The sequence below is a fragment of the Esox lucius genome, chromosome 19 (genome assembly GCF_011004845.1).
Source record: "Esox lucius isolate fEsoLuc1 chromosome 19, fEsoLuc1.pri, whole genome shotgun sequence".
NCBI classification, from domain to species: domain Eukaryota; kingdom Metazoa; phylum Chordata; class Actinopteri; order Esociformes; family Esocidae; genus Esox; species Esox lucius.
Window position 1 is genome coordinate 20,169,024 of NC_047587.1, and position 10,827 is coordinate 20,179,850.

Below are 10,827 nucleotides of genomic sequence, written 5' to 3' on the forward strand. Positions count from 1 at the left end.
TACTAGTTTCATGGAGCAGTGTTACCCAACCCACATAATTTCATCTGCCTTGTATCATGACACCTGCTTCCAGAAAACTCAGTTGGGACACAATTGTCAGACTTCCTCCAAATCCTACTCAGTGTGATCACATATCCATAGGTAGGTACACTCTAAATCCCTGGGAGACTGAATTTAAGGACTTTTTCTTTTATGAATGAACGTTTCACTGATTTGAAATTCAGGCTAGCAATACAAACAGGGAGTCCAATCCAAAGATGCATTCCTTCAGGCAGTCACCTAGATGGTGCTACTGCAAAACAACAGGCAAGAAAATATACATCTATTTGATTTATTTGATTTTTGGGGGATAATACAAAAAGTGAAAAGTAAAAAAAGCAACCCGAATGTTTACACTCCTCTTCGGTTATTTTCAATCTTTCAAGGCATCGGTTACAGCATTGAACTATAACTAGGCTTTTAAACTGTACACATAGTGAACGGACAAACAAAAACGCTATCTCGCTACCCACTGATTACACTGGCTTGTCAACAGTGAGCATCCTTTAAAAAGAGCCCAAGAGGCAACGGACACCCAGTCTCTAGATTCAGAATGAATCAACAGTATCAGATAATCATCTATTCTCAAACCCAGACGCTGCCTGCCTCTTCAGTTAAACGTAACAGATTACAGACACAAAAGGCAAATGGATTTTTACTTTGTTCTTTTCATTTTAGAGATTTGTTTTCCTTTCTTTTTTGTTAATGCATCCATTCTGTGATGACCTGCCCCTAAGGCTTCTCTCTGAGGCAGGTGTACACATACAGCAACCCAGTTAATTTTGCGTGTAAGTGTGTGTGTGTGTGTTTGTGTGTGTGTATATATATAAATACACACACATATACATACACACATATATATATATATACACACACACATTCACACACGTGTATTCATTTGACACACTGTAGGATGGTTTTCTAGAATATGCGTCTAAAAAAAAACTCTCCAAGCTCTCTGGTTCCGGTCTGCAGTGCAGCGTGGGGGGTTTTATGAGGTGGCCCCGGGCGTGGGGTTGACATTCTGTGTGGAGAGCTGAGGAGTGACCTCGATGATTCTTGGTTTGTCAATGATGCGGGCAGTGCGGTTGCCCTTCTCCACAATACCGATGATCCAGGCCTGGTGACCCTCGCCGTATTTAGGAGACTTAATCTCCGCACAGAAACGAGCCGCCTGCTCCCTGGGAAGACAGATCAACAGACCACCTACAGGCGGAGAGAGGGGTGTGTGATGAGACTGAATGAGAGGGGCGAGAAAAAAACTGCACAACAGACCAGTAAAATCCACACAGGAACACACCTGATGTCTCTGGACATGTGCCGTGCATCAGTCCGAACATGTTCCCGCAAGCCTTGGACACGGCGGCCATCTTGGCGAGCACGGGGAGGTTGTGGATCACGAACGACACCTCACTGCGCTGTTGCCGTGCCAGAGTCTGTGCGTGGCCCAGGATCCCAAAGCCAGTGATGTCAGTGGCAGCGTGGGCATTGAAGGTGTGCATCAGGCCTGCCGCTGGAAAGGAGAAGGACCAGATCCATATTCACATCACAGGCAGTGGTACTGCAGGAGGGATGAGGTAGCAGAGAGGGTAAAAACGCCAGCACCTGTCATTTGTTTAGGTTCCCGCAAGGATTGAAAATCAAATGCGTGTGTACCTGTCCTATTGAGTCGGGCCATGTTCATCATGGCTTCTTGATAGGCCAGTTCTACGTCCTCTTGAGTAACCACCAATTTGATCTTATTCCACTTGTCAGGCTGCAGGACAGAGATGTACACACATGATAGATCGCCTTCAAGGCGCTGCCACCTCCTTAAAGATGTTTCAGTGATTCCAACTGTACATATGAAAGCTTGGTTGTTACAGGGACATTGTCATGTTTGAATTACAGTGCAATCAAGTAAAGCAAAGCAGAGTTGATGTTGTATAGACTCACAATGTCCAACCACTGGTGTACAGCCACAGCCACCTGTGTCCCCAGAGGTTTGGTGAGAACCAACACATCTCCTGGCACAGCGTTGTCTGGCCTGAACAACAGCAGACAACAGTACAGCTATCATTACCATCACAACAAGGATCCTATCAAACCAGTCAGATTAGAGGATAGGAGAAGAGAAAATAACAAAAGAATTGCAGGAGATGGGAAATAAATCCCCAAAAGTCAGGAGTGTGGTGGTCAGTGAAAGACAGGAGGGCGGGGGTCAGTGAAAGACAGGAGGGCGGGGGTCAGTGAAAGACAGGAGGGGAGGGGTCAGTGAAAGACAGGAGGGGAGGGGTCAGTAAAGGCAGGAGGGCGGGGGTCAGTGAAAGACAGGAGGGCGGGGGTCAGTGAAAGACAGGAGGGGAGGGGTGAGTGAAAGACAGGAGGGCGGGGGTCAGTGAAAGACAGGAGGGCGGGGGTCAGTGAAAGACAGGAGGGCGGGGGTCAGTGAAAGACAGGAGGGCGGGGGTCAGTGAAAGACAGGAGGGCAGAGGTCAGTGAAAGACAGGAGGGCAGAGGTCAGTGAAAGACAGTCTTACATGATGAACTCGTTGGGTTGACAGACCGTAGTGGCCACCCCTCCCAGGACAACCCAGGGGTTGAGGACCGTCTGTCCCCCGGTAACAGACGTGCCCGCTTCCTCTGACGCATCTTTGAACCCTTGGATGATGAGAGGCATCACCTTGTCCCGCTCCTGACCAGGACCAAGACACGACCATTAAGTGACCAGCTGCTACACAGTGGTGGTGTTTCAGGGTGTGTCCAATCAGTGTGTTTCAGGGCGTGTCCGTTCAGTGTGTTTCAGGGTGTGTCTGTTCATTGCATTACCTTTTCTGAAAGTTTGTTACTGATCCCCAGAAGCATCAACATGTTGTCACATTCCGTTACTCCCATGGCGTACAGGTCACTTAAAACGTTGGCACATGCAATCCGCCCCTAGAGACACAGACAGGAATCAAGAAAGCAATTTTGCTATGCTTTTGATAATACTTACTCTGGGGGAAATAAATCGAATCCAAAGCTCTCTGTAAGTTCTCATTGAAATGATATTGGTCTATTCACCACGTTTTGAGATAATATGCCCAGGGAAGTGCCACTCATTACTGGCATTATCGATCAATTCACAGCTAGTGTCATGGTTGTTAACCGTTAATTAACAGAAACACATCTGACATAGCCAGACGTCCAGCCATTGATTTGGACCGTTTACATTTTAGAAACTCTTATTAATCAAATTTTAATATACATAATTATTATTATTTTAGGCAGGTCTTACAGACTTGAGATGAAACAAATGTATTTGAGTGGACAATAGCATAATGCTCCTTATAGCGAAACTACTGCCAAGCATGAAGAGTTGTAATTCTGTCGAGCAGTTACATGAAAGTATAATTTAAATTCTAACCTGTGTGTGTAATTAGACCATTTTATTACACCACTAGAATAAAATATATGGCCTGCACTGTTATTCGCATAAATGTCCGCGTGATTAGGGAGTAAGAGGAGCTGAGTCCATTGGAGACCTGAGATCTCGTCAAGTCGTGTCCTACCAATGCATCAGTGAAAGTGCTTGAGCGCAAAACAGTAGATGACTGTCACTCAGCGGTCACATGGAACTTAATGGCGGGAATGACTGGCACTTGTCTGAAGTGGTAATACTGGGTACAGCGTGAGAACCTACCATCATGTAGGGGTCGTCCACTATGGGGTAGATGTAGTCTGTCGTCTGGACAAGGGAAAGACCCCCGTGTCTCAGGGGAATGACACAGGTGTCCATACCAATGCCTGCATAGAACATTTATTATTTGACTGTGATAAATAAACATTTTAGTGATTTAGCTGACACCCTTATCCATTTCCGACCTGGCCTCTGTGGGAAACAAACCCACAAGCAGACGCGCTCTAACTGACTGAGCTAAACAGGAACCTGAAAGTTATCTGCAAAATGGAGCTCGCGATTGTGTGTACCCACCCAGTCTGGGCATTACAGCCCCGAGGAACTGTTCATCCTCTTGATAGTGGTTCTCCTGTAGGGCTTCTAGAAGCTTCTGTAGCACATCCTGGGGCACCTAAGGAATAGCAAGCGGCTCACTTAAAACAAACATTTTACATAATCACTATCATCCCAATTTCTAGCATTTGTAATGTTTTTCTGAAAATGTACACACTTTAAACTGTGTAGCAATTACATTAAATAAAGCAAATGTGGGATGTCGGAAGCAGCAAAAATCACATAACAATAATACTGATGTAATTTAAAAAACACTTCAGAGCAACATGCAATCACATGTATACATTATACGCAAAGGTGGTCCCCGGAATCAAACATACTACCCTAGTGTTACAAGCACTGTGCTTTATCAAGTGAGCAACAAGTTTGTTACCATTACACCAGTAGTCAGTCTTACAGGTAGCCTAAAAAGTCTGTGTTCACAGCGACTGTGCTGAAAAGCCTACCTTGCAGCCGGTTCCTTTGAGCTCAGTGAAGCGTGTGAGTCTGAAGCTCTTGTCTAGCTCGTAGCTTTCTGGGTTAAACGACTCCCTCACAGACATGGCTGGAGACACTTGGGGACCTTAGTCAATAACCTGGGGAGAACAAGACAGGGAGAAGGGGAGCAATGGCTGGACTACTGACTACATATATTCTTCTCTGTTCGACCAGCATCAGCATCCAGGATCATGATAAAGTGAATCAAGTGGACAAAACGGACAAGGACCTTGGGGTGAGTTGAGTAGAGTGTTTTCAAGAGTGCTGAACTGTGATGCACAGTATTGGTCCCATAAAAGCTAACCCTGTTCATATATGCTGCATATATAACCTATCAATTGACATATATAAACTCCAACTTGGAACGTAGTTTGGTAAGATTCCATACATTCTTTAACATAAACCTCTTAAACATGCCATAAAAAGTACATTTTTAGGTGGCAGGGTAGCCTGGTGATGAGAGTATCGGCCTGTTAAAAGAGGTCGCTAGTTCTAATCCAGAGCTGGTAAGGTGAACAAAAAGTATGTTGTTCAGTCTCTGAGCAAGGCACTTATCCCAAATTGCTCCCAGGTCGTTGTTCTTAGTCAAACTTACTTAGTAAAAGTATCAATTTTACAGGATAAATGAGACCACAAGTAGATCACAAACTAGTTTGACATAAACAACCACCTGATGAAAACCATAATTAATTAGAATCCTGTTAGTATCCTAAAAAGACAATGAGAAGCTCATCCATGCTTTTATCTCTAGTAGGGTTGACTACTAGAGATAAATGGCCTCTTAACTGGACTCCCCAAAAAGACTGTAAAACAGCTGCAGCTCGTTCAGAATTCTGCTGCTGGAATGTTAACCAGGACCAATAGAGCACATCACTCCTGATATTTGCACTGGTTTCCAGTCAGTTACAGAATAGATTTTAAAGTGGTGCATTTAGTCTATGAAATACTGAATGGTTTAGGCCCCAAAAACATTTCTGATGTGTTGAAGATTATAGAGCAGGGCTCTTAGATCCATGAACTCAGGGCAGCTAGTAGAGCCCAGAACCCAAACTAAACATGGCGAAGCTGCATTTAGCAGTTATGCTGTATACAACTGTAATAAACTACATGAAGATCTTAGACATGCCCCAGAGATATATATTTTAAATCCAGGTTAAAAACACTTCTCTTTCCACGTGACTATGACTGAGCGCTTAAATGTAACCACACTGTTAGCCGTACAGCTTTTATAGCTCCCTCATGTAATCTAATAATTATGTTTTTATTCTGTTTTATTATTATTAACGTTGTTATTCTAGTATTTGTTTTTGTTCTACTACATTTTTTTCATTTCCTTTTCTTTGTAAAACATGTTGAATTGCTTCTATGTATGAATTGAGCTATTCAAATAACACGTCCCCTTTACTGTACTGTGACAGATTTAAAGCACCGAAATAAATTCAGACCGAACTAATCGATCTGGTCTCATGCTCTCGTGTTATTTATAAGATAAATATGACAAATTGTGTAAATAAAACTAAATCCCAGATGCAGACTCTGTTCTGCGACTAAGAACAAACTTTAACTGTGTGATCCGGTATTTTAACATGGCTGTGGCGAAATAGTTTCGTTCCAGGGCCTAGGTCCTACCAGTGTTTGAGAGGGACGTTTTCGAAGCCCTTTATGATACAGTGCAAAAAAGGATGTGAAGTTGGTCTAGTGTGCGAACGCCAGCACTAACTGCCCCAGACATTTGCAGCCAAATCAACTTCAACAGTCAAACGTTACCAATATTAATCAAGTATCTTAACAACCGATATGAAAACCCGTTGAAACACTATGGTATCAATACTTTTGTGGGCTTTTCATGTCTTACAGCTGCGTGCCTGTAGCTTACCAGAGAGCTAATTCTTAACTAGCCTGCTTGCTAGACCTAGTGATGTGCTACAGTAACAATCAAGTGGGACTTCGTTTGTGACTGATCAGACTTCATAAATAGTTAAAAAAGTGGTAAAACAATCATGTCATGTAAATCATTAAAAAAAATCGAGAACAGAATTAAGAAAATATTTTTATGTTTCGAAGTAACCGGGAGAGCACTATATAAAAATGTCGGCGGTGGAAAAAATTAACCCCTTCGTGTCCAGCGCCATGCGAGATGCGCTTCACATACTTTGTAACAATAAAACAGCGCCGTACATGCAACTTGCACACAGTTTGTAATAATATGTCGCCTTACAGATATTTAAAGTCCCCCCCTTTGCATTTATAGAGCTGAAGCAGAGTTATATTCGTATAACATTTCCCCTTTAATTGCTCTCACCAGTTTATCCTTACCGGTTTTGCTTTAGCGGCGGTTCTCCCGATACAAGACAAGGTACGGTACCAGAATGCATTGGGAGTAAATCGGTTGCCCTTGAATAAAGCCTGATGAAAAATACATTATCTTTTGTTTTTTATATTACAACAGAATATTTTACATTTAATCGGCATTGGGAGATGCATGAAATAAATAGATGAACACGCGTTCAGATAATATTATAACGTGCGGAAAGTAATCACAATGGGGGATATTTTGGGGTAAAGCACAAGATCACAAAGGGTCCTTCGCAAGGAGACTGGCGCCTTTACCTCCCCTTTAAAGAACCGTAGAGTCTGGCAATAAAAAGTCAACAATGGATTGTACCTTTAATTTAGTTGGACTCTTTTCCCTCCAATATTGTATATATGTAAACTGTCTAAAACTGTGTAATCTAATACATAACCACAATGGAAATGAATGCAAAATAGCAAATAACTGTAAATGAATTGCTAAATTAATTCTGAATAACCTATTATAGGTACAGCATCGGTTTTGTTTATACAATATGTAGGTTCTGGTTTTAACCATGTGAAAAATGACGCTCACACATACCCTTGTAAATTAATGCCTGAATTAATGGGTTGCTGATTGAAAAGTTATGTATCTCGTAACCCTGGGTGATATGAGTGTTAAACCTTGATAACACTGCAAATAGTTGCCCATTTCTTAAGTCATTGTGTTTGTGTAGCAGGCCTTTCATGTCTATGCCCCTCATAGTCTTGTGTCATAATGTTACCTTATATTTGCGACACATAGCACTAAAATGTTTATTTTAACCCAAAATCAAATTGGGGAGGGCACTAGGTCTCTGTTAGTGTGTACCTGAAGGATTATGAAATCCGAAAGACTATGGATTCTTTGGCAAAATATACCAATACACATTCTTGAGGGCACGGTTTGGGACATACATTTATAGAAATCGGTCATTGTAATTAATATTCTTTCAACATTTGGTTTACATGATGCAAACAGTTAAGACTCACCTTTCATGACCACAGGGGGGTGCTATAACAGATAACTGTGTATACAGCATCTGACTTAAGGCACTGTGACACTTGAGCCATCGAGTGTCAGTCATTTAGCAATGCCTCTTTTGACATCAATGATAGCAGCTGTTAAATTCACGCTGAGGTTCAATTCTCCATAGCTGACACATGCATTCTTTCTCTCTTGTGAATTAAATTGATTACAGTTGGCACTGCCAGTGACCCCTAGTGTCTGGTGTATCAGAGGAAGTGAACAATCCTGTTTAGGTGTAAAACACTAGTGGGAATTTTGGTAAGCAAGCTGATTTCAAGTTAACTGTTGTTTCTTGTCTATAAATGCTTCACTGCTTGCTCAAGTAAAGCTTGCAGTCTATCTTGTTGGTGGATATCTTTGCCGAAAGTACCGTAATTACACAAATGGTATATATTTTTTCTGGCACAGCCAGATGCTTTCATTTAAAAAAGCATTCAAAACCCTGACCTATTCTCTCATTTTATTGAAATACTAATGGTACGTTGACATTTATTTCTCAAATGATGAGACCAAAATCAGGCCTGAATGCCAATCACAAAGCCATGGTAGTGGGGATTCTTGTCACTGGCAGGGCCTGGGTGACAGGTCAGTATTGAGGGAAGGATGAACAGAGCAAAATACATATAAGTCCTTAAAGAATGATCCAGAGCACACTCAGACTGGGGCAAAGATATATCTTTCAGCAGGACAATGACCTGATGCATACAGCCAAGACAATGCTGGGGTGACTTCGATACAACTCTGTAAAAGGCCACAGCCCGGACTTGAAGCCTATTAAACATCTGTGGGAGACCTGACAATCACATTTCCCTGACATCTCCATCCAATCTGACAGAGCTTGAGGTATCCAGTTGTGCATGGTGGTAGAGTGTGCATGGTGACTGCCTGCAATCTGCCGTCTCTACATGACCTACACACTTCTAGGACACTGTTGATTGTGGCTGACCCCTCTCACCTGGAAATAGACTATTCAGAACTCTCCCCTCTGGCAGAAGGTCTATCAGGACCAAGAACAGTTTCTTTCCCACAGCAGTAGGCCTTATGAACATGTCCCGGGACCAAATTGACTATAGCCCGCGTCCCACATACACACACAACCCTCATCTGGACAAATCTATAACCCCTCCCCACACAAACACAACCCTCAACTGGACAAAATCTATAACCCCTCCCCACACAAACACAACCCTCAACTGGACAAAATCTATAACCCCTCCCCACACAAACATAACCCTCAACTGGACAAAATCTATAATCCCTCCCCACACAAACACAACCCTCAACTGGACAAAATCTATAACCCCTCCCCACACAAACACAACCTTCAACTGGACTAGTTATTTTTTTAATTTATTAATGCACACTCTACTATTTCTATGCTCAGTCCACTGTTGTTATTTGTTTTTACTTCCCTTATTCCTTTTGTATTAATTGTTGCAACAACGGCCAGAACAAATTCTTAGTTTTTTGTGAAATTACTTCATAATGAAACTTATTCTGACTCTGTTATGCTTAATTACATCCTGTTACATTGATATTTTAAAATCATATTATAACAATGGCAACAAATGTTAAGCATATTTTTGTGTTACTTTGTAGAGATTGGAGGGTTCAACTATACATATAGATAAATACCATTGTTATTATGAAAAAAATGAAAAAGTTACGTTAATAATTATTTGAAAACAAAACATTTGATAGAATAAAGGATTCTTTTGATGTCTTTCAAAATGTAAATCTAGATTAATAAAAACATGGTTTACATTTTCAAATAGTAATGTGTATGTCCCCAATAGAGTGAAAATCCGGAACAATTTGCCTACATTTATTAGGTTTTATGTGCCTGAGTTTGACAAATATGTTTTTCTGACAGTCAAACATTACCCTTTTCTGATAGCATAAAAACATTTAAAATAGTACAATACCTGTTCATGAATGTTGATCTCAGAGCCTGGGCGTAAGATGCTCATCCGAAAACCAAAACACATTCTGAGATCCAAAGGTGGAATCAGTTAAATAGCGTGACAGTATAATGCCATGATGACTGTTTCTCACACCAATTCATATCTATTTTGTATAGAGCGGTCACAGGGGCACTTTCAGTCCTGTCTTCCCTTAATGTAGCTGTACATGTAGTGTATGCCAACTTCCTAACAGAATCAACTCCAGTCATGAACAGAATGGGCATCCCTGCCGGGAAAACTACAGCTCAGGAAAAAAATTAAGAGACCACTGCACTTTTTCTTTCCTTTCCAAAAATGTCTAAAAGGTTTTGAGTGAGCAACAGAAGGGTTAAAATTAAGAGACCACTGCAAATTGAATGCTTCTGATCCTCACTCAAAACTTTCCTTTTCAACTTTTTTGGAAAGGAAAGAAAAAGGTGCAGTGTCTCTTAATTTTTGCCAGAGCTGTAGTTGGAAATGATATCGGATATTGGATATCATCAGCCATAACAAAACAGCACCATTCCCAGAACTACCCGCTAGGGTTAAAATCTAGTGGATCAATCCTGTACAAGACTCCTATACATCAGGAGCCCATCTTAATGATTATGTATCTACAACAGAGAGCCACAAGGTGCTGAAACCAAAAACCAGAATGGTCCACCTTGTGAGAAAAAAGGGACACATCTAATAATGACTGGGAGGTCTTTCATGTATGATGGCAGCTGATACCTTTGTGGAAATAATTCTATACAGTTAATGCCCAAACCACCTTAAACACAATACCATCAGACCATATATATATTGTGTTATACACAGTCTTCTGTACATGTACATACATGTGTCTTTATGAAGGGTTTGGCAAGTGGCACCGTGAACACAAATAAACACAACTGTCCTGTTGATTACATGATACGGAAGTGGATAGTGAGTGTCAGTGTATTATAACAATAAGACAACACATTACAGACCTAATCATCAACAAAAAAAACTGTCTGAAAGTCAATCTGTACGTT

At 41.4% G+C, this 10,827-nt stretch overlaps 1 protein-coding gene across 2 annotated transcripts; it reads right to left on the reverse strand.

Annotated features, from left to right (window-relative positions):
- Nucleotides 1–315: 315 nt before the first annotated feature.
- On the reverse strand, nt 316–6,896 carry sephs1 (selenophosphate synthetase 1). Of its 2 annotated transcripts, none has more exons than XM_010890407.4 (10): nt 6,824–6,896; nt 4,477–4,605; nt 3,992–4,088; nt 3,701–3,804; nt 2,848–2,955; nt 2,559–2,713; nt 1,975–2,065; nt 1,696–1,795; nt 1,340–1,552; nt 316–1,245 (listed from the first exon to the last, which is right to left on the reverse strand). In XM_010890407.4, the coding sequence occupies exons 2-10, from the start codon at nt 4,570–4,572 to the stop codon at nt 1,031–1,033; spliced, it is 1,179 nt and encodes a 392-aa protein (XP_010888709.1). In that variant the 5' UTR covers nt 4,573–4,605; nt 6,824–6,896; the 3' UTR covers nt 316–1,030. The 2 variants fall into 2 exon arrangements, with proteins under 2 accessions (XP_010888709.1, XP_010888710.1); XM_010890408.4 differs by having other exon boundaries at nt 6,810–6,869.
- Between the last annotated feature and the right edge of the window lie 3,931 nt (nt 6,897–10,827).